At 40.7% G+C, this 24,919-nt stretch overlaps 1 protein-coding gene across 1 annotated transcript; it reads left to right on the forward strand.

The window, feature by feature from the left end:
• Nucleotides 1-15,023: 15,023 nt before the first annotated feature.
• On the forward strand, nt 15,024-20,845 carry LOC119915441 (muscarinic acetylcholine receptor M1). Its single transcript, XM_038734975.1, has 4 exons — nt 15,024-15,329; nt 17,589-17,884; nt 17,989-18,722; nt 18,825-20,845. The coding sequence occupies exons 1-4, from the start codon at nt 15,141-15,143 to the stop codon at nt 19,343-19,345; spliced, it is 1,740 nt and encodes a 579-aa protein (XP_038590903.1). The 5' UTR covers nt 15,024-15,140; the 3' UTR covers nt 19,346-20,845.
• Nucleotides 20,846-24,919: the final 4,074 nt, after the last annotated feature.

A 24,919-nucleotide genomic window follows, 5' to 3' on the forward strand; every position in this document is an offset into this window, starting at 1 on the left:
GTAAAGACATGATCAGCTGGATTGTGCTCTGTTGCTACATAGAACCATTGCTCTGGCTTGGTTGACTGACGTATCCGCTGGACTCTAATTGTGTATATACACATAAAAGTGCTTTCCCTTATTATGCATGTATCCAAAGACTATCTTGCTATTGCAGTAAAATTCACTGCGTCCATCTTTAGGTCAATCTCATCAAGTATGAGCTCTGCCAGTGTAGGTATGGTAGGTTCAGATAGAGGCTGGTTTTCCCTAGGACAAAGCTGACATTGCTGATTCCTTCTTTGTCAGTGACCCGAAGGTAAGCCACTGCAACAATTGCCTTGCTGTAGACATCCAAAAAGAGACACAGTTCCTTGCGACTTGCCTTAGAAAGAGAATCTGGTGTGTAGGAGCGTGCAACATGCAGCTGCCTCAACTCCTGAAGTGAATCTGCCAGGTTACCCATTCACTTCCGTTCTCTTCTGGGAGTGGAGCATCAGAATCAGATGCGTCACTGGTGAGCTCCCGCAGTAGAGCTCTACCTTGTAGGGTGACAGGAGAGACCAGACCAGTGGGATCAAAGATACTGTTGATGGTGGACCAGACCCTACGTGTGAATGGCCAGTTCATCGCGCTATTTATTTATTTATTTACCACAGTCACGCATCCACATGACTCTGTTAGAGCTGAATAATGGCTGAAGCTACAGCATGGTAGTATGGCTTTCAAATGGAACTAGCAACGAAAATTTAGGCTACAGATTAAAATTAGTGCACAGTGCAGCCAGCCCCGTCTCATCCCAGGGCGTCTGTTACTGATGCTTTGTCAGGCTTTTTCAAAGCGTCAGTATCTGATGCCCTGGGATGAGACCGTGTTGGTGCAGCGGGTTTCGGTTGTGAAGTCATAGGCTACACCGTGCTTACACTGAGCTGACAGAGAGCAGTGTCTGTTGTGCTAATATGTTTAATAATAAATACCTACATACAGTATATATATATGCTTAAAAATTCCTCCTGATTTTTGCCTTAATGTAAATATTCAAACTAACAGTGTACAAGCAGTGTGCATTTAACTATAAGGTTCCTGTAGCCTTATGAATACAGACCAAATTATGCACACACAAAAAAAGCCAAACTACTCTTATTTCATGTGGATGTGACTGATATGTTTCAACCACAGATGATCTTCCTCAGGTGAAGAAGTGAACACGCTATTTAACAGGCAATAAATTACAAAACATCACATCTCCTAATGTGATTTGTTTGCCAAATCATAATTCAACATCGGAGACAACAAGAAAATAATTTCAATTTTTAAACAATCTTTACTTATTTACACACTGGGAATATTGTCCTGGTGTATATATAGCAGGTTATCTAATCAGGAGATGATGGTTTGTAATTTCATCACAAATAAATACAAGTGTATGTTAACTTCTTCAACTTTACCTGAGGAAAACCATTTAAAATAATTCTAGTCACATCCACATCAAATGAAAGACTTGGGGGGGGGGAAGATTCATTGTTTTTTATTTTTATTTATTTTTCATTGAAGTTACTCACTAAGTTACTAGCTACTCAAGTAGTTTTATTAGTAAATACTCTTACTCAAGTAGTTATTTTGATGACCACTTCTGCTTCTACTTGAGAACTTGTTTTTGCAAAGTAGCAGTACTTTTACTTGAGTACAGTTTTTGGCTCTGCCCACCTCTGCTCCACGAACTGTCAGTTGCTGTTAAGTCAATGCTGGGAAGCACCATGTGAAGTCAAATGCACCTATTGTTCAGTATTCCAACATGATAACGACCTTAAACACACCTCCAAGACGACCACTGCCTTGCTAAAGAAGGTGATGGTAAAGTTGATGGACTGGCCAAGCATGTCTCCAGACCTAAACCCTATTGAGCGTCTGTGGGGCATCCTCAAAAGGAAGGTGGAGGAGCGCAAGATCTCTAACATCTACCGGCTCTGTGATGTCGTCAATTTTGGACACTTTTACTTGGGGGTGTCCTCACTTTTGTTGCCAGCGATTTAGACATTAATGGCTGTGTGATGTGTTATATTCAATTCAATTCAATTTTATTTATATAGCGCCAAATCACAACAACAGTTATCTCACAGCGCTTTTCATAAAAGAGCAGGTCTAGACCGTACTCTGTGATGATATTTACAGAAGCCCAACAGTTCCCACCAAGAGCAAGCACTAGGCGACAGAGGCAAGGAAAAACTTCCTTTTAAGAGGCAGAAACCTCGAGCAGAACCATGGCTCAGGGTGGGCGGCCATCTGCCTCGACCGGTTGGGGTGAGAGAGAGAGAGAGAGAAAGAGAGAGAGAAGAGAGTGAAAGAGAGAGAGAGAGAGAAAGAGAGAGAGAGAGAGAGAGGGATGTAAGGAGAGAGAGGGGAGGGAGGCAGCCTACACAATATACACACAGAGGTACAGACAGCGAAGGTAATGTTGCTATAAACTAAATGAAAAATGGTACAGATATTTATAATAGTGTTAATGGTAACCATCGTAATGTTAATGATTATAATAACAATAAGACTAGCAACAATAGTCGTTGCAGTAGAGGGTGTCGAGCAGGAACACGGGGGCAGCAGGCGACCCGCAGCCACAGATCCAGACTCCACAGCTCCAGAGCCAGAAAACCTGCAGGAAGTGATAGGAGGAGAGAGGAGAGGGACGAGAAAGCACAAGACTACCAGAAAGGGGAGAAGTTGTGTTAGTAACATGCAATAATGGGATAAGGTTGCATACAGAGGGAGAGAAAGTAGAGGAGAGAGGAGCTCAGTGCATCATGGGAAATCCCCCGGCAGTCTAGGCCTATAGCAGCATAACTAAGGGATGGTTCAGGACTACCTGAGCCAGCCCTAACTATAAGCTTTATCAAAGAGGAAAGTCTTAAGCCTACTCTTAAATGTGGAGATGGTGTCTGCCTCCTGAACCCAAACTGGAACCTGGTTCCACAGGAGAGGAGCTTGATAGCTGAACGCTCTGGCTCCTAGTCTACTTTTGGAGACTCTAGGAACCACAAGTAACCCTGCATTCTGGGAGCGCAGTGCTCTGGTGGGGTAGTAAGGTACTATGAGCTCTTTAAGATAAGATGGTGCCTGACCATTAAGAGCTTTGTAGGTAAGAAGAATGATTTTAAATTCTATTCTGGATTTTACTGGAAGCCAATGCAAAGAAGCTAAAACAGGAGAAATGTGATCTCTTTTCCTGGTTCCTGTCAGAACACGTGCTGCAGCATTCTGGATCAGCTGAAGAGTCTTAATGGACTTTTTCGAGCAGCCTGATAATAAGGAATTGCAGTAATCCAGCCTAGAAGTAACAAATGCATGGACTAGTTTTTCTGCATCATTTTTAGACAGGATGTTCCTGATTTTCGCAATATTACGTAGGTGAAAAAAGGCGGTCCTTGAAATTTGCTTAATGTGGGACTTAAACGACATGTCCTGATCAAAGATAACTCCAAGATTCCTCACAGTGGTGCTGGAGGCCAAGGCGATGCCATCCAGGGAAACTATATCTTTAGATAATGCGTCACGGAGGTGCTTAGGCCCCAGAACAATAACTTCAGTTTTATCTGAGTTTAACATAAGAAAATTACAGCTCATCCAGGTTTTAACATCCTGAAGGCACATTTGAAGTTTAGCTAACTGATGAGTTTCATCTGGCTTGATCGATAGATATAACTGAGTATCATCTGCATAACAATGAAAGCTTATGGAATGTTTCCTGATAATATTGCCTAAAGGAAGCATATATAAAGTGAAGAGGATTGGTCCAAGGACAGATCCTTGAGGAATTATACAAGCTTTATACAAGTTATACAAGCTGAACACTCACTACTTTATATTGTAGCAAAGTGTAATTTCTTTAGTGTTGTCCATGAAAAGATATAATCAAATATTAACAAATATGTGGGGGGTGTACTCACTTTTGTGAGATATTGTATGTTTTTTGCCTTCATACTCACCTTATCCAGTGAATATTGTTTTTTTACTCAGCACTATTGTATATCTGGAGATTTCATAGAAGCTTAATGGACATGCACTGTTCTGTGTGTGTGTGTTTTGGGGTCATGAGAGTCTGGCCATTGCCTTATTTCAACACACTTTGTAAGAGTGACCAATTATATGTCCTTGTTTGGTCAGGATAGCTCCTGAAGAATTCATCAAGCATCTTTTGCCAGTCAATCTCAAAATGTAATGAAGGAACCGTGTGTGTGTGTGTGTGTGTGTGTGTGTGTGTGTGTGAGAATGACAGAGGAAGAAACGGAAAAAGACAAAAGCACACAGGCTGGAGTTGGAGTTGGTTGGGCCCCATTCCAACTCTAAACCATCCCATTACCTCTCTACCTTTAGAAAACCACTGATATCACAAGTGTTAAATGAAGATTGTCAGACATTCAGATTCTGACCTGTCCCCGGCGTCCCCAGTGTAAATGACACCTATCTGTCAACAAGGCTGTGATTGGTCGGTTCATGACAAGTGACATTGACGAGCTACATTCAGCACACGGCTGCTTGAAAGACACCCAAGCTCATCTTCTCCCTCGTCTCTCTCCGCCGACAGAGTTTAGTAGGCAGAGAGAACTGGAACTGGTGTGCGTCACATAGTGCCCAGAAAACCTGATATGGAGAGGGCAGAGGAGAGTACCGGCAGCTTGGGAGAAGTACGCCAAAGAGTAAAATGTTACTGCGTACCGGGGCGTTCCGGCCCACTTCAAGCACTCAATACGAACCAGTTTGAGTAACAGAAGTTGAAGGTTTATCAAGTTTACCCAGGTTTATAATACTCACAGACTTGATTCAACAACAATTTTATCTTTTCTAATGTCATTTAGAACCCTACAGCTGTGCACACCGGCCTCATGGCCGATATGCTAGCAGTTAGGGTTAGCCGGTCCTTTGTGTTGCTGTGATATAGCAAACTGTGGCATTTCATACGGATGCTGAAGGGTACCTTTAGTGTAAAATAATTACACTGTCACGCTGTCTGAAAGGGTCGGTAATGATGCACTGAGATGAGAACACGTTGAAATACATGTTACCTAGTGTCATAACAGACTACATACTAAGCATCTCCAATAACGGAAGGAGCGTCTCAGGCCACTACTCTGCTGCTAGGGCTGATAATTACGGACACCTGTTACGCTGCCATCTAGCACATACTCAAACATACCATAGAGTCACCTACCCATGGCGGTTGGTAATTGGCCACATCTGCGGGAGAAAACACATCGGGAAGCCTGTAACATCACAAGCGACCCGTGTAAGACGGACAAAAACCACAAAACAACTAAGCATCGACACAATAGGACACAGTTCCTACCTGTGACAATGCGGGAGTCTGCGTCACGGAACTGAGATGGGCATTGACGTCAGAGAGAAAGAGAGACCAGGTAGATACCTGCCTTTATAGAATCTTCTACTCCCTCATTGGCCAATGCTTGCCGACTACCAATTGCAGTGCCCACCTACTTAAAAACAACATCACCAAATGGCACTTTGCTGCCACACCTAGTTCCTGTGTACCACTATCTGAGGAGGTTTTTAACAGAGAGCTCTGTCTTTGCCCCCTCATAGACCGTTTGACTGTGCTATAGACTTAGTACCTGGAGCCCATTTACCCTGTAACATTTCTTGCCTGGAAAAGGAGGCCATGGAAAGATACATTCACAACTCCCTGGCTGCTGGTCTCATCTGCCAGTCCTCCTCCCTGTTAAGGGCAGGCTTTTGTGAAAAAGAACAGGCTATCCACTGCTGCTAACTTCCAGGTCTCAATGATATCAGTGTTAAAAATAAATATCCTCTCCCTCTCATTGACCCCACATTCAAGCCACTGCATCAAGCCAAAGTTTTCTCGAAACTGGATCTTCAGAATGCCTATGTCATTTAGAGTATTTAGTAATGCTGTTTGGATAACTAACGCCCCTGCAGTGTTTCAGGCACTGGTCAATGATGTACTACGTGACATGCTAAACCGATTATTTTTCGTGTACCTGGATGACATACTCCTCTTCTCTCAGAACATACAGGAACACACTCAACATGTAAGGTTGGTGCTATAGAGACTGTTGGATGATTTAGATAATTACTTTTAGTCAGATCCTGCGAAGATCAAAGTAGCGGAGGAATGGCCTACATCTGCTATACAGAAACAACTACAACGATTCCTTGGCTTAGCCAATTTCTACTGCGCATTCATCTAGGATAACGTCAGGCAGGTAGCCTCTCTCACACGACTTACTTGCCAGGTCATCCAGTTTGTATGGGACCCCTGCAGTTTATAGTTTTGGTGGGGGCTGATACACCATCATGTCCCAACGGGCTCCCGGGGACAACAAACTGCATCCTTACCTTGCCTCCGTGCTTTCTTCTCCCGCAGACTGTCACTAGCTGAGAGACACTGAGCCCGAGCCTATCCTACCTCCTTCCTGTCTGGTGGCTGCCGCTTCTTGGAAGGTAGAGATGGTGGTTCATGACTGCCAACAACTAAATCCTGACCCAGTTAAAGAGCCTAATGACCAATTGTTTGTGCCTGATTCAGCCAGATCCCAAGTCCTCCAGTCGGTGTCATTCATCGAAGGTCGCCTGCTACCTAGGAATCCACTACACGTTTCTGGTGGATGTCCATGTTACAGGAAAAGTGTGCATTGTTAGCCACCTGCTATTTCTGTGCCGGCAGCAAGTCCTCTTAACAACCCCTTGTTGGTCTTTTGTGTACTCTGCACATTCCCAGTCGACCTTGGTCTCATATTACTTCCCCCGTCTGAAGGTAACACTGTTATTCTGATCATTGTAAACTGGGAAGCTGTGCCTTTGGTCCCTCCAACCAAGTTGCCATCTGCATCTAATTCATCCATGCAGAGCTCCTGGAGAGATTATGCTTTCTGCATTCATGGCATACCTCTGGACATTGTGTCTGACTGGGTCCCACAGTTCTTGTTTCAAGTATGGAAGCCGTTTTGAAGCATACCATCCACAGACCAACAGGCAGACAGAACTGGTTAATTAGGATTTGGAGACAGCGCTGCTCTGTGTCTTGGCTAAACACCCCTTAACCTGGCGCAAACAACTGCCATGGAAAGAGTATGCCCACAACTCATTGACCAGCTTAGCCACAGTTATGACTCCATTTATGTTTTCTGTGGGTTTTCAACCTCCCCTGTTCCCCAACCAGGATGTCGAGGTAGATGTTCCATCAGTGCAGGTTAATGTAAGCATGTCCGGTCAGCAGTGGTGGAAAGTACAAATACTTTGGTACCTCAGGCCATTTTTTCCACAGTTCTCTAGTGAATTTAGTTGAATAATAAAATAATTAATATTGAGTAATTCCTGTGTTTTCACCTACTACCTCTCAGCCAGTACCAGCTGCCATTGCCAACCAGAACCAGACCTACTACAGCACAGAAGGAGCCCTGGGCACTGGATGTGATGAGAACTGTATTTGCTAGTCATGGCATTGCCACCGAAACTATGCCATTTAAAAACACTAGGAATTTAATGATTCACCAAATTGTACTACTACTGCTACTCATACTAGTTATCCTACCAGGCTAGTCAGAGGGTCTGGTTGTCTTCCAAGGATCTCGCCATAGCCTACACCGTAGCCTGATAAGAAACTCCCCAAAAGTGTGACTACATGTCGCAGCAAAGCAGACCACAAGAACTTTGATTAGACTGCTTGGTAGAATCACATATCCGGCTCGTCTTCCTTCTTCTGCCTCAGCCCGTTCAAGGGTCATACATACCATCTCCCCCGGTGCCTTCTCTCATTTCTGTGTTTTAGTAATTTCACTAAAAGTAACTGCTGTTCACCTCCAACTCCAACATGATCCACTCACTTTCAGTCGCTATTGCTTGTAGAAGTCTACACAAACAAAGAAGAAGAAACTCAGCATGGTGGAACATAGAAACCCCACTGCAAACTAGCTTTTTTGGTGATGCAATTGCAAAGCGACGGAGACACCAATGCACAAGTATAAATGCTTACATTGGTACATAGCATACACTGTCTAGGAATTCTGACTTGGTTAGTGGTTTTTAACATTACTGACTGAAGCCGAGCACTGACTTTTGATTGTTCTTCCTTCCTTTATATCATTTATTAGTCAGCACTTGTATGGGATAATAGTAACCTGGTGATATTGTTATGTAAATGTGTGTGTCATCTGCATAATTATTTTTATTTTTTCATAATCTGAGCCAGTGGAAACATGTAGATGTGAAACAGAAGAGGCCAAAGAATGGAGCCTTGGGAAACTCCACAGGTTCAGATTTGTAATTACCAAAAGACCCGCAGTAGTCCCTGTCCTAACCAATTTAATACTGTGCCAGAAAGTCCCACCCAGTTTTTCAGAAGGTCTAGTAATATGTTGTGCTCAACCGTGTCAAATGCAGCACTGAGATCCAATATTACCAAAACTAAAATTTTGCCACTGTCTGTGTTTAAGTGGATTTCATTGAAGAGCAGTCTCGGTGCTGTGGTGTGGTCAAACTCCTGACTAGAAGACATCAAAACAGTTAGTGCCAAGATGTAGTTTTGATGAATAAAAAAAAATAAAAATTCAATGAATTTACTTCAAAATGGGAGGTTTTATATGGGCATATTGCTCATTAATGACGTGTCTAGATTGTTCTTTTTTTAATAGTTGCTTGATGAGTGATGTAGTGGCCTGTAGTAAGAAATCTGTGAGAAGAGACATTTTTACAATTTGAAGATCTGAGGCCATGCAATTAGAAACATTTTGGAAAAGGTAAGACAGTAAGAAGTAAGACAGTAAGAAGATTTCAGATGTTGTGTAATGTCCTCCATGTCCTTCATGGTTGATAATATCAAATTGTGTCATTTTTGAATTGATTTTAGTATTATATCTGGTATGGAGGCACTGACTGCCACTCTAAATTTATGCAAATAGATTTCTTCATAGCCCATTCAACTGGACGTTGCAACTACATTGAATCATTTCTGCATCTGTGTTATCAGCTCCATCTCAGTTCAAATATTCACTGGCAGCATTTCAGAAGCACATAATCTAAAGCAGACTGTGCCTCAGCAGCTAGTTTGACAAGTACAACAACCTCATATACTGCACTACATATAAGCCTACTTGTACAGCTGTATTTTTTTCAACAAATATTCTGCGTTGTCAAGGCTGTCACATCTCCTTGCCTTTGTCATGTAACAGCCCAAGTCTGAAAGGTTCCACTGCGGACAGTAGCAAAGCAGCTGTCAAAGGCGGAGCTGGAGGTTCCAGTCATACACCAACTAAGCAGTCTGAGCCACAGCAGAGAGAAGCATGCTGCATGAGTAGCACTGAGCTTCCAGCAGGATATCTTATTGGATACTGGCACAGGACACACAGGACTGGTAAGTGCATTTCATTAGAGTAACAAAAATTTTTACCTTTTGCTTTGTTTAATTCTCGGATATAATCAGAGCTGCAGGAGCAGACATACAGACAAACACAGACATTCAGAACCCAGGATTTTAACAGCTATAACTTATGAGGAAAGTACATGAAATTCATTAACCTCTTCAACTCTTGATTTTATCTTAATAAATCTTAAATATCCCTATAGGTTTCTCTAAATTAAATAGTATTGTATATTCCGTATATTATGCAGTATCTGCTTGTTCCAACAAATGTGAATAAATATATATATTCACAATTCATTAAGCTTACATTATTAGGAGAGAGAGATGCTGATGAAGAAATCTGGGACATCTTAGTATCTTAAAAGATTACCATGCCCATATTACACTGAAATAGTTAGCGGTGACTGTTTTTCCTCCTTCCACACTAGCCCTGTAGTGATTCCATTCCTAAATCTCCCAAAGTTACAGTCTTTTAGTACAAACTACTTTATGTTTCTCCAGACAGTGTTGCCTTGCTTAGATGCTTTTCTATTTTTCTCAGTTTTTTCTGAAGTGTTACATGGAATTGTAAAATAGAAAGGCTAGATAACCCATTATAAAATGCATAGGATTTATTTAATTTGTTAAATGTGCATTTTCTTCCTATTCCTCATATTATATGTATTTTTAAGATATTTGTTTATTTTCTATGTATTGTTTTATGGAACCCCAAAGTGTCCATTATTAAAGGTCAACTCATTATTATTTAATGTTAACAGAGTTTTATGCTCATTTTTAAAAGTATGTTATTATTTCATAGTGTCCCTTTTCATGAGTAGCATGTTCATGCAGGCTGCAGTTTCAGTACCACATTTCTTTTGCAGTTCAAATTCACTAGGTGGCACTGTTACAAAAAACTAGGGCTCTAGAGATAGGGTCCTGAAACTGCAGTCTCCTCCACTGCAGGAACATAGTACGGCTGTGTTATATTAGTTATTCAACATGCCCTTGTTGATTTACCCTCTGCACTTACCCTCAGGGGAATCCCCGCCACTATCATAAATAGTTCCATGTATATAATAAATTTAAATATAATAAAAATATCAAAATTGACCCCTGGATTTAGCCAGTAAGCTCCTGTTAGCTGAAGCAACCACAATGTCAAATTCATTTTGAATAAACTATCTAGCTGCTGCTGTAACAAGGTTGCACATGTAATCTAGCTAGCTGGTTAGGTTGTGAACTTTAATACTCAGCATATGCCACTTTTAAAGGCATCAGCTAAAATTGGCTGATTAATTCAGAGTAACCTCTACTGTGTTTTGATTCTAAGATGTTCCTCAGGGAAACAGACAAAAAGAAAGAAAAAAGATATCTTTATCTGTGGTCAAGCCAACAGGTGCTAGCTGACACTGCTAACACTGACTCTTCACTTGGAAGCTGAGAATTAACGTTCACAACCTGGCATAGATAATAAGCAAGCTTGGTAAGTGGCAAAAGCAGCCTTGTTAAGAAGGTTCAGTTTCTGTGCCTGTGTAGTTGGTTGATCAGAGTACATTTGGCATTGTTGTTGCTCTAGTTCATAGGAACTACCTGGGTAATTTTGGTAAGCGTTGTTGACTAACTAAAGAGAGGCAGGGGGTAACAACACCACAATTGGCATTGAAATAAAATGTGTTGATGGGAAATGCCATTATGAAATAAAAACTAAATTTTGAAGAAAAAATACACATGTCTATGAAATAAATACTGAATCAAATAAACAATTATTGTGAAAATTAATTATGAAATAACATTGTTGTAATGAGTTATGTTTTAATAATGTTGATTATATTATTATAATATGATTATTTATTTCATAATGCATTTTTTAAATTTAATATTGAACACTTTGGGCTTCAATAACGTTTAATGTGTTTTATTTATTTTGTGTAGGAATCCAGCCCTTCAGCTTAAAGTCTCAAAGCTATCAAACCTTTCAAACCTTTCTCTTCTCCAACATCACACATCAGAACTAAAGCCACGGACTGAAGACATTTTTGGGGAGATATGATGGTTCTGGCTTTAATTAGTACAGCCTGTATTAGTAATGTCTTCTATTCTTTACAGGCTATGCTAATCTATGCCAGAATCAGCAATACAATGGAAGCGGAGTATTGAAACCTGAAACACTTTTTCTAGATCTATTAAGGTGCACACTATGCTGTCTTGGTTCATAGTATGGAGTCAGAATGATGTGGGGAATCAAAATGTTAAGCATGTTCAGGTAACTGAAGCGATTCCAGTGTGGATAGCTGGACATATCAAGGATACAACACAACAAGGACCATCTCCTGGGTGCTGATAATGATTTGGCAATTGGTGACAGTGAAAGAAATTACAGGTTGATATCAAAAAATTTGCATTCATCGAACTTTGCCATCGGGTTTCAAATCCAAATAAAATTATTTTAAAAATATGAACTGTTACGTACATCCTACAGAAAATATGTTTTCTCCCACACCAGACAGGTATGCTGAAAAGCCAATATAATTTTCTATGGTGTTCAGGTGCATCTCAAAAAAAAAAAAAAAAGAGATTTTTTATTTGAGATGCACCTGTAGAAGAGAAAACAGAAAAACAACAGATGGAAAACTTCTGAGGTAAAGATTGAAGTTCGATCCTGATACAGTAAAATTCATGCTCTAAATATGAAATGTCCTAAAAGCTCAGGCACATACAAGTACACAAAAAACACATTTCAATAAGGAGAGACTTCATTTGAGTTAACAATGATAATTTGACAAGGAATGAAGAAATGCTGAAGATTGGTTTGATGTCCTCCATTACCACACCCCACCATTCAGGCACCAGAACCAACCAATGGGAAGCACTAGTGCAGCAACAAAGATGAGAACCTTTGCCAACTTACTGCTACTGTTCTTGTTGTTTGCTGATAGCTTTTATCACTAGGATATGCTTCACATCATGCAATGTTACATGTTGCAACTCTATCAGCTCACTGGTTATACATGCCGCTTTTGGAGCATTATTTTTGGTTATAGGAGCAAAATATGTTCTGTATGAATACTTTGTGTTGCTGTTGGTTATGTCATTCTTACAATTCTGAAAGGATGGTGTACTGATTCATGCATAGTACTCTATGGTCAGTCCGTATGTGCCCACTAACAATGCATTTGCACAGTATAACTTTACTAAAGGCATCTATCTGTAGTCCTGCTGTCCAATGGGCAATAAGAGGTTATCCTAGCTACAGTATATTGTATACACTACAGGACAATGCACTTCTGAGGCCAGATAATGCAGAATAAACACATTTTGTCTGTCTAGATTATTGACGGATTATAATGAAGTGAATTGCTACTTGTAGCCATACATTGTATATTAGGCAGCAATGCTCTCCTATAATGCTAATATATTATTGGCTTAATGTAAATGAAGCTGTGACACTCACAAACAAACAAACTGTCATCACTTAACATGAAAATAATGTATTAACTAGGGGTGGTAAAGATTCTGAATTGATTCACAACTTCCATTGATTTTTAAATCTGTCTAAGTATATTTTAAATCTTCTCCTCTTTCAGGCTTCTGTAAAACACAGTTGCAGTAAGCAGTGTGGCTACTGGCTAGTCAGTCACTGCTAACATTAGCTGTCCTACAGGGTCCAAAATTAGCACTAGCCACTTGCCAATAAAGTAACTGAGGTCTGCCGCCATTGGAGGGTTGCTGGAATAGACCTAATTCACTACAAACTCTCATCACCACAATACACAAGTTGACTGACCATGTTTTGTTTTGCATGGTGGACATGTAACGTGTGACCACCAAAAATTGTATCGTAAGTCTGTTTTGACCCTCGCTGTCACTGTCACTATGGTTATCTAGCTAGCTCAGTGTTTCCGCGCGTAGTTCATTGTGGTAAGTTGCACATTACACTAATTTCTCTAGTGTGACAGCAAACACAACACTTTTGTTAACTATTCTGCTTAAATAGTCACGTTATAGCTGACTGAAGTATCTCCATTACCCCTGATAGCAACCACTTTTCTGTGACTGCGGCAGCGTGCTGGTTGTTCTCTCACACTCCGGGAGAGACTTGCTTCCCACAACAAACCTACAAGTCTACACCACACACACAGGTTATCCACACAAGGCCATCTTCCTTAATGGGGAGGCTTAACCGATAACACAGCAGAGTAAGGCAGTTGGTGTAGTAACCTAACCTAACATAGCAACTATATAATATAATTAAGTGTTTGTTTATCTTGATAGACAGACGGGCAGTCTTGGATAAAGCACTAAGATTATTTGTTTCAGTCTGTTCTGCATTGGAACTGTTACTTAAGTAAACCTCTCTAAGTATAATCTGGAAAATGTAGTAAAAGTACCCAATGAAAAACAAAAATGCCAACCTCAACCACACAGTTCTGCTGTAGACGGAGCCGTGGTGAACGAAAAAGCTCAACAAATGCCATTATTAAACATGTGGCTGTCCTTCTTCTGTACCTCGCTATCATCTGCTCACAAATTCCCTTTCTTCCACCTGAAATCCACTGGATCGCGGTTTCTCTTCTAAATTACGTGCATGCTACTTGTCTGTGCGGACACAGTGGAGAGAGAGAGAGAGTGTTGTGGGGCAGTTGCGCTGTTCAGCACCAGTAACCGTAATGAAAAGAACAGAAAGTTGTGAACACTTGTCATAATCCGGGTGAAATGTGACTTGTGAGAGGACAATGAAAAATGTCTCCCGTGAAAATCTAACTGGGGCTAACATCAGTGGCTCCTTCTTTACTTCTGTACCACAGTTGATGCGTGTGACATTGTGTTATTCTTCACTTTTAGGCCGTGGACAATTCAAACTGGGAGTCTGATGTGGCCTACATTTAAACATTAATGTACGGAATTGAGCATTAAGGCCTGCAGTGTGAACGTAGCTTTAGTAATAAAGTAGGGGCCCCTCACAGAAAGTGTAGTCTAGGGGCCCATGACCTCAATCTGTCACTGTCAGTGGACTACGTTTTTTTTGGTTTATCTTTTTTTTTTAAATTAGCACTCTTTTTTCCTTACCTAAGGGTTTGTCAAGTTAATGTTTGAAAGTGTCATGGAATCAGGGATTTGGACTTGATGCATTTTGCTCTTTTCAAGTACTCTTTTCTTTTGCACTGTTCAACATGCTTGTTTCTGCTGTCTTTTACCATTCAAGCTTGTGACGAAGTGTTAAAGAATTCAGTTGAACTGTTACACCTTAATCCTTCATCTATTTTCTCCTTTTTTCTTATAGATGTCCATTAGTCATCATGAACTTGAACTCCAGCTCTGATTCTATCAACTTCCTTAGCAACAGTTCTCCTGGCATGAGAGACCAGCATGATACAACCGTCATAGTTGAGCCTGCCATATTAGGTACTGTCTACTGCACTTCGTATCTAACAATGAACTAATTAACTAAGCAATGCTGATATTGTAAAGTGCACAATTTAAATTGTCTTGAGCAATGGAGCCAAATAAGCTTACACAAGCTCCTCAATATCAGAAAAATGTTAAATACAAGTATATTAAAACAGCCAGGAACACAGGATGACAAGAAAAACAGTTGTAGTAAGAATAGATAAATCGAAAGGAAAACATGACATACAAGAGGTAAATAATAATAATTTAAGCCAAAGGTTTCTGGGATAATACACTAATAAAGTGTTTGTAGACTTTTATACAGTTATTGTTGACTCTCCAAATATCTGATTCATTTTCATGTAGGCTTCTACAAAGTATGTGAGACATAATTTTGTTTTACATGACTTGTTTCTCCACATCTTCAGGGGGCTCTTACCAGGGGTTGGCTATATTATCTGATAGTGTTGGTGGTTGGAAGCAGCATAATGTCAGTCAAGGAGGAAACTTCACTGATTCACCAGTTAACAGGACATTAATGCCGCCAGAGGCAGAGGACTTTGACCCATTAGGAGGACATACTATCTGGCAGGTAACAATCAGCTGTTTTTACCAAAACAGATCTACTTTTTTTCGTTCGTTTTTCGTTAGCATCAGTTATAGTGCTGATTTAGTGACACTGTAATACTGAATAAGTGTTGTTTCAGAAATGTATAAATGTTAGTTAAAGAGGTCATATTAGGCTTTTTGTCTTTTTCCCTCTCCTTTATTGAGTTATATATCTTTTTTGTGCATGTAATAGGTTTGCAAAGTGAAAAAGCCCAAAGTCCAGCCCAAAGGGAGTTCCCATCTCCCACAGAAAACTCTGCTCTGTACTGCCTGAAAACGGCTCGTTTGTAGTCCAGCCTTAGTTAAAACTTTATGGATGAAAGTTAAATGTGTTACAGATTAATAACTCACCACTCTGAAACTCTTGCTCCAGTCCATGTTGATAAGCTGGTAAGGGGAACATATACAGTTGAACTGAAGTCGTGTTTACGTGTTACCGGCTTTTCACGACCCGCCCAACTCTGCATCTGATTGGCTGGTAGTCCTTAACTAGGAACTGCGCATGTGCAACTCCCAACAAAGATCTAGTAGAGGTAAGATGTATCACTCCATAGCTAACACAGGGTGAAAAGAGGAGCTGCAGCAAGGTGCAGTATGACAAAAAATATGTTATATGTTTTTTGAAAATGTAAACCTGTTCTGGTACAACCCCTAAATAAGTTTTTGAACCTGAAACTGAGCATAATATGACCTCTTTAATTCATACCTTATATGGCTAACTACTACAGCTTTACCACCTAAATGTGCAGACATGAGACGTGTCCACTGCAGCTTGAAAGTACTCCAGAACAGAGCAGGCAGGGTAGTTCCATGGCTTCAGTAACAAGGAATTCTAACCATCAGACAAACTTTCTGCTGTGCTCTTTAAATAATTTAAGTATTTGGAGCTTGTTTTTTTACATTTATCTGACACTTCTATCCAAAGCAACTTACAATTGCTATATGTCAGAGGTCGCACACCTCTGGAGCAACGAGGGGATTGAACCCAGGTCTCTCACACCAAAGGCAGGCATCTTATCCATTGCACCATCACCACCCATTAGCAATAATCCAACACCATTTCTACCACAAGGCTGTTCTTTACAATTTCTGGACCATTTGAGTTTTTGCCTTTGTAAACACAAACCGGACTGGTCATCATCGCCATGGTTTAATTCAGGAACAGGACCATTAGGTGTGAACCCGCACTAAGGTTCTGAGATAGTATCCCAGTTCAGTGGCATTTGCTGCTCAATAGTGTTTTTAGTTTCAAGAAGCATGGTCCTGTTAAGGTGTGTTCACATTGAAAACAAAGTTAATATTCGCTTCGCTCCACTTGCGCGAGTTTGACAGCTGGACATTTTGAGTGTTCACACACAACGCTTTAAGCGAATGAACACAACCCGCAAAAACTACATCTACATGAACCCAAAGTAAACCTTTTGCTGTGATTTAATTTCAATAAAGGGATCAAACTGATGCCGAAATAACTACAACATGATGTCGATTTGTTAGACGTATGAATTCATGCTTTGTTTTCTGAATGGAGTTCGGATTGAGCTGGGCTATGCTAACCTGTTCACAGTAAAGCACAATGATAGCTGGAATAAATTTACAGACACATCTTTTCTGAATTCACCAGGTAGTTCAACTTCTACACTTTATTTTCTCCAAGCAATATCCAGTTTTGTCTAGTTTTTATACAAAACGAAGTATAAGCAGTTAACTCTGAGCTCCTCCCGCCGGTAAACGGCGTAGTTGTCAAAGCAGAATCTAGACTGACTACGGGTATTTATGTGTCCAAAAGCTGCAGCGCTGTTCGCCATACACTTCCCTGTTCTTTAGTAGCTCTCTGTCGGCCAGCGGATCGTCATTACACCACTCAAGAGGTCCTCTCCAAACAGAGCTCCGAAGCAGCCTGTGACGTTTGGACAATCTCACCGCTGATAGGATTTTACAATATTGCGACAAGCGAATTTCTTGCCCCATTTGAAAGATTTGAACTCGCTCGAACCAGTGAATGTCGCGACAAACGCCTCTTTGAATTTTCCCGGAATTCGCTTCTTTGCATTGACTTCATATGTAATCAAGCCGCCCAAAACGCTGGATTTGCTTTCAGTGTGAACACACCTTTAAGGATAATTCACAGCCTTCTAGCTTCCAAATGTTCCTCAGCTCAGTGTTGATTTTTTGAAAGTTAAGTCTGTCCACTCTGTTTAACCACCCTCTTTGGGTCCTTGTCTTCTTACCTCTTCATTTTCAGGTCATCATAATTGTCTTCCTCACTGGAACACTTTCTCTTGTCACTGTTGTTGGCAACATCCTAGTGTTGGTGTCATTCAAGATCAATAAGGCACTGAAGACAGTGAACAACTACTACCTGCTTAGCCTAGCATTTGCTGACCTGACCATTGGCACACTGTCAATGAATCTGTATACTACGTACATCATCATGGACCAGTGGGCTCTGGGACCTGTGGTCTGTGACTTGTGGCTTGCAATAGACTATGTGGCCAGTAATGCCTCTGTCATGAACCTGCTTGTCATCAGCTTTGACAGGTAGGAGAACTTGATTTATTATATTTTTTAACTACAATGAAGCTGTCAGCCACTAACATATATTGTTGGTATACCCTCATGAACAACCTATATTATGTTCTTAGGTATTTCTCTGTGACCAGACCTTTGACTTACCGGGCCAAGCGTACAACTAAGCGGGCCATGACAATGATTGGATTAGCCTGGTCCATCTCTTTCATTCTCTGGGCCCCAGCTATCCTGTTCTGGCAGTACATTGTGGGTGAGCGGACAGTCCAACCTACTGAGTGCTACATCCAGTTCCTGTCCGAGCCCATCATTACATTCTGCACTGCTATTGCTGCGTTTTACTTGCCAGTAACTATTATGGCATTCCTATTTTGGAAGATCTATCAAGAGACAGAGAAGCGTGCTAAAGATATACAAGGTCTCAAGGGATCTGGGTCAGGCAACAGCCCAAGCAAGGCTCAAAACCATGGGGGTGGTGGAGGAGGAGCTGTTGGAAAAGGTGCGACTAACAGCCAGGATTCGTCAACCATGCTGCGTCAAATTAGCTCTCAAAGCTGCAGCAGCTATGAACTAAATCAGCTGGCTTCAGAGAAGAACAATGAGGACAATGCCAGCATACCAGTAGGAATGGGAAGAAGATGGAGGTGTGGCGCGTTGTGCTTCCAGTTTTCATCACTGCTGCGAGGTCGCCATGAATCAAAGAGATCCGTCAACACCACAACGACAACGGTTGGTGAGACTGAGCAGAGCAGCATTGACAGCTTTAACAACAATGAAGGTGGTGCATCTGGGGACCAGTCAGGATCAGAGGAGGAAGCTGATGATGTGGACCCTTCAAGGCCTCCAACAGGTTGGACATAACCCTGTGGTTGTTTGCATGATACTGTATAAAAATTATTCAAATATACATGATGTCTTATCTATCTATCTATCTATCTATCTATCTATCTAGATGGTAAGAAATCTTCAAAGGTAAAGAAAAACAAGGATAAGCAACTATCATCATCCAACAGAATTCAAAAAGGGTCACAATCAAACCCTGTTACCTCGTCACCCACTGACCAATCACCTGCAGCCATCAACATGAAAGATGCCGCGATGGCCAAACGCTTCGCCTCTAAGGCCAAGACAGAGATCAACAAGCGCAAGAATGAAAAAAAGGCAAATGAGAAGAAAGCAGCGCGGACACTCAGCGCCATCCTGTTTGCCTTCATTACAACATGGTTACCATACAACATCATGGTATTGGTCAACACTTTCTGTCAGGACTGTATTCCAGAAACTCTTTGGGCACTGGGCTACTGGCTGTGTTACGTAAACAGCACAGTCAACCCCATGTGCTATGCCCTGTGTAACAAGACCTTCCGGACAACTTTCAGGGATATTTTGATGTGCCAGTGGAATCAGAGGAAGAACCAGCCTCATTTTCATCAGAGGAAGGCTGTGGCTTTCAAGAAAAAAGACCCAATCTAAATTTTGGTGGCAAATTATTGGATGGATCTGTGTTTAAAGGTACATTTCCTGATATATATTCAGAATTTGAATGCAGCATACACACCTCAAAGAGTTCCCAGTAATACACAAATGCTTATTAAAGGTTTGATCGCCAGTTTACTGTCTTTATATATTGCTTTGCTATAAACAATAACCTGGAGGTCAGTTATGACATACACTCAGTTGCCAGTTTATTTGGTATACCTAGCTAATGTGTTCGTTTTAGAGAGGTGTCCATTCATGTTTATGGTCATTTTGGAGGCTGTAGTTTATGAATCTGTTGAATTGTATTGCGTTATTCTATATTCGATTTGATCTGTGTTCCTAATATTTTCCCAATGGGCATTAGTTTTAGCTCTCTCAACCTAATAAACTTGCAACTAATTGTCAACAAAAATACTCTAAATACACTCTTATTCAATATCTCCACCATAGTTTAGAGATTTCAAAATCTGTCTTGCAGTCCCCTGTTGTGACTCTCCTGTGTGGTTAATATTCTGTTCAGGGGCTGTGGTTGGGACACTTACTAAAATAAAATAAACAAAATCAGTAATAGAATAGAGAGGTGCTTTTCAATTTAGAAACCACCATGAGGAAAGATTACTGTTGATAAATTTGGTTGAGTCAGGCAATCAGTACTGAATGATTGTCTTTCAGTATTGTAATGTTTGTATGAAGCTGCTAACAGCAATATTGTCAACTGTAAAATATAACACTGTGTGACACTGACTCTTATACTACTTCTTTGTCTGTACATCTGTGGAAATACTATAGAATAGTTTAATAATGTCAAAATACATGATCAGTGAACATATTGATGCAATGCATATTGGGTGGGCCGTTCTATATTCAGCAGTGCTTTGGACTATGGACAATACACGCCAAACCACATTGTGATTTGCCAATGGAAGGCACATTTTTGACATATCACCTCAACTTATAGTATACTACACTGTAGGGGGCTTACATGGGCACAGCTAAAGTTGACAGTGCCCTGTTCTATTTGTTAAAATACAAGTATTAATGTACTTGTATAAATGTGTGCGGACTTGCCAATTTAAAAATTATTAGTTCTTATTAGTTCTGTCTGTGTTGGGTTGTCCCTAAACAAGACATTCAGAAATGCTGTGATGAAGTATGCACGATGACCTTTTCTGGCTACATTTTGTTATCTTCTATATGAATGTACTGCATACTAGACCTTCAAAGTTAAAAAAGGGATACGGTATTGTATAGTGCACATCATGATGGTTTACTACGAATAGACTGTGACTAAAAATTAACATAGCATAAACATGGGAAAGTTATGTCCAGGGTGAGTGGTTAGACTAAATAAGAACAAACTGTGCTCTCCCTCTGTGTATCCAACAATGACTGTTAAGTGGTTAAATGATTGATAGATTCCAGGCACTCTTGGTGTTTTACAGTAGTTAGTAGAAGTTTTTATATTTACATCCACAGTTTTGAATCAGAGTGAGAGAAAATCTTTTGCATTAGAAACCACAAATAAAATCCTTAAGCTGTGTTGCTCTGTTGAGGTTTCCTGCTCAGATGATAAAACAACTGTTGAACACCAACACCCCCGGTACCAGGGGCAGCATGCGATTTTTTGGGCAAAATGCAAATGGAAAATTCATATCTGAACAACAAATACCCATCAAATACCAAGCATCTAAAAAAGCTTATATCACAACATAAATCGCTCTGTAATCACTGTACATGGCTGGAGTTATAAGCTTCTGGTTATCTCTAATCACAACGTATCTTCATGTCCAACCTCTCAAACCAAAGCTAATCTCCCCATGAAATCAGCTCACATCACTCAAATCACCAAAATTACAGACTAATTAGCTGGATACATGTAACAAAAAATGAGCCAGGATACAATCACAACCGGAGACTTACTTTTTCAGTTTTCGCCGTTTTCAATACGCAATACGCGCAATACCTGGGTGCTGTGTGCGTGCCTTCTCTCGCCTTTTCTGCAAAGGGAAGTAGTGCCACTTTGAAATACTCAGTCTTTTTTGCGGTTTGGTAGTCAACTCATAGGAGCTACACGGACATCCAAATGAAAGGTCTGCTCAAGCCGGATCGATTGATGCCCCCCCATCCCTGTGGGAAAGCATGGGAGTGCTTTTGGTCACAGGAATATTGATAAATATTCACTGTTTTTATTAATATTTCAAAGCTTTGGAAACCTTATGTTATTTTGAACTGGTTGAAATACAAAATTTAAAATACTAAATTAATTATTTACAGTGCAAATGTTTGCAAATTGTTTTATTTTGTATATATATATACCGTATATATATGTGCGTGTGTGTATGTGTATCTACATATATATGTGAGTTGAAGAGCAAACCAATTAAATAGCAATGCAATAGAAAACCAAAAAGATTCAAGATTAAACAGCCGAATTGTTTGTTGACAATTTCAATATCTTTTGGAACTGTAAAGACTGCTTTAAACCTGATGGGATTCATTCAAGCACCACTGGTTGCAGACTACTCTGTGCCAACCAACGCCCTGCTCTTGGGACAGCACACACATACAGACAGCCTGTATCCGTTTCCCCTCACCTGGGATTTCTGGTTCAAAAGAGATTCCTAGATGTCGAGGCTGAAGCAGGGTTCTCTAATATTATGAGATCATTTGAGTCAAACAGCTCTTTAAGTGTTGTGTTTGGAAATGTCAACAATACCTCGTCACCTGCTTTCAATACTGCTGCTCCACTGAAGTTTAAGAAGAGGTTGACTGAGAGGACTACCCCGATGTTAAACAAGAACAGTGTTAATGAATGGAAGAAGATAAACTCACAGTTCACTGTAATACACAGAAGCCATGAATGCCTGTAACAAAGCAACACGTCGGCGGGAAAGGATCACTATTCTATTTCTAGCTATTGACCAGCTGCTCCACACTGCCTCCACCTGTCTTCTCTGAAGAACTTGCATTGTTCTTCAACGACAAAATAACTTTAGTTAGAGCCAGTATTAATACATTACCTTAGCTTTGCAAGACTGTTGCTGAGTATAACTCCTCTACCTCATGTATTGATCTTGTACCTACAGCATTTTTTAAGTGGGTGTTCCAAGGTGTTTCAGGTTGTGTCCTGGAGATTATAAATACATCTCTTCAAACAGGCATCTTCCCAGATGCTTTTAAAACAGCTGCTGTAGAACCCTTTCTAAAGAAAGCCAACCTAGAAGTAGGCTAAGTCTTGAAGATCATGACATCTTTTTTTGGGTTAACAAGGAGCTGCCTTGGTCCATTATATTCTCACTATATCCTGGGTTCAATTCAATTCAATTCAATTTTATTTATATAGCGCCAAATCACAACAACAGTTATCTCTGAGCGCTTTTCATAAAAGAGCAGGTCTAGACCATACTCTGTGATGATATTTACAGTAACCCAACAATTCCCACCAAGAGCAAGCACTAGGCGACAGAGGCAAGGAAAAACTTCCTTTTAAGAGGCAGAAATTTCAAGCAGAACCATGGCTCAGGGTGGGCGGCCATCTGCCTCAACCGGTTGGGGGTGAGAGAGAGAGAGAGAGGGAGGGAGGCACCCCACACAATATACACACAGAGGTACAGACAGTAAAGGTAATGGTGCTATAGACTCAATGAAAAATGGCACAGATATTTACAGTAGTGTTAATGATAATAATCTTAAATAATAATCGTAATGTTAATGATTATAATTACAATAATAACAATAGGACTAGTAACAATAATTGTAGCAGAGGGTGTCGAGCAGGAACACGGGGGCAGCAGGTGACTCGCAACCACAGATCCAGACTCCACAGCTCCAGAGCTAGAAACACCTGCAGGAAGTGAAAGGAGGAGAGAGGAGAGGGACGAGAAAGCACAAGACTACGGGAAAGGGGAGAAGAGTTAGTAACATGCAATAATGGGATGAGGTTGCATACAGAGGGAGAGAAAGAAGAGGAGAGAGGAGCTCAGTGCATCATCAGTCTAGGCCTATAGCAGCATAACTAAGGGGTGGTTCAGGAGTCACCTGAGCCAGCCCTAACTATAAGCTTTATCAAAGAGGAAAGTCTTAAGCCTACTGCCTGGAACCTGGTTCCAGTTTGGGTTCAGGGTTCACCTGGTTCTGATAAATAAGACTTAAACCAGCTTAGAGCGGTTCCTTGCGTGATGTCATTAGAGAGCATAATGACTCCAAATTTACGCTGATGACAAGCAACTGTACATTTCTCCTGACCCAAATTACGCTGCAGCTATAAACTTCAACACTACCTGTTTTTTGTTCCGCAGCCAGTATGTCTCGTGTGGATGAGCATTTCCATGTGTTGCAGGACAAAGGAGGCAGAGTGAAGCGGGGTTTCTCTCTGCTGTTGTATGTTCATGTTTAGGCTGAATCAAAGGTTTATCTTCATGTGATTTGCAAAGACTGTCTCTCTGAAGCATCACATTACTAACATTGTAGCATTGGCTGAGAAATACAGTTACACAATAACCTCATGTTAAAAGATCACAACAATAAACTTGTGAAATACACATCAACGTAAACATATATTTACAAAAGCTAACAGTCCTGTGCTTATCCAAGTAACATTACAGCTGAGCTATGTGAAGCTGTGTAACTTACCAGTCCGTAAGGAAGAAAGTTGCTTGACATGCCAGATGTTGGCTGACAAATCTTTTGTGGATTCAGCCTGGTGGGGAAGAATTGTGGTTCAGTTTCAGTCTTTTGCTGTGTAGTGTTCCGATCGTACAGATGAGGATCCAGCTCCTCCAATTGTTCTCTTCAGAGTTACCCGCTGGCTAACTGAGCTGGTTGCAGGGATCTTAAACAGTCACTTTTGTTGCTGCTGTAAGATAAGAGACTTCTGTGCGTGCCATGCCGGGAGGCCGCTGCGCAGTTGGGTCGGCGGCTTCAGGCTCAACGTCCAGAAGAAAAAGTGAAGAGAAAAGAGAGTGAGGAGAAGTTGTGCTGCGAGTTTTGTTGATGAGGTGTTAGTGTCAGTGGCAAAAGAAGCACTTTTTGTACCTACCAGTCATTTTGACACCAAAATGAAAGTGAAAACAGGACCCAGGTTCCTAGCTAGTTGGGACAGTGCCAGTTGTAAGTGATAAATTAACAATATTCAACATTGTAGGTCCCAGAGATGGTCAAAAAGTTTGAAAAAGTTTAGCTGCAAGAGACAGGTAGTTAGTTTTAAAGCTAAAACCAGTTCAGGCAATGTCTCAAGAGAGATAGTTTCAAAAATGTATAAGAACTAAGACTAGCTGGGATTCAGCATGTGCGTATTGTGTGCAAAGATAGCTGGAGATAAAGTCATTTTTGTCATATGTCATCTATTTTACAACAGAGAAGAATCCATGAAGCCATGTGCCATAAAGGATGAGCAGCTGACAGACGGCTGTGGGCCTAAAGTGTCAAGAAATCTGGGATTGTGCTTTTTGTTACTAAACAAGAGAAGTAGGCTTTTTTTCAGCAGTAAGCTTATGCTTGTAGTTCATTACACTCTCATGCCACGGTAGAAAACTTCCTATTTGAAAATATTCACAGTAATTCAATTAA

This window comes from Micropterus salmoides, unplaced genomic scaffold (genome assembly GCF_014851395.1).
Source record: "Micropterus salmoides isolate LMB-PRFRI ecotype aquatic unplaced genomic scaffold, ASM1485139v1 Ms_hic_scaffold_21, whole genome shotgun sequence".
In the NCBI taxonomy this organism is placed as follows: domain Eukaryota; kingdom Metazoa; phylum Chordata; class Actinopteri; order Centrarchiformes; family Centrarchidae; genus Micropterus; species Micropterus salmoides.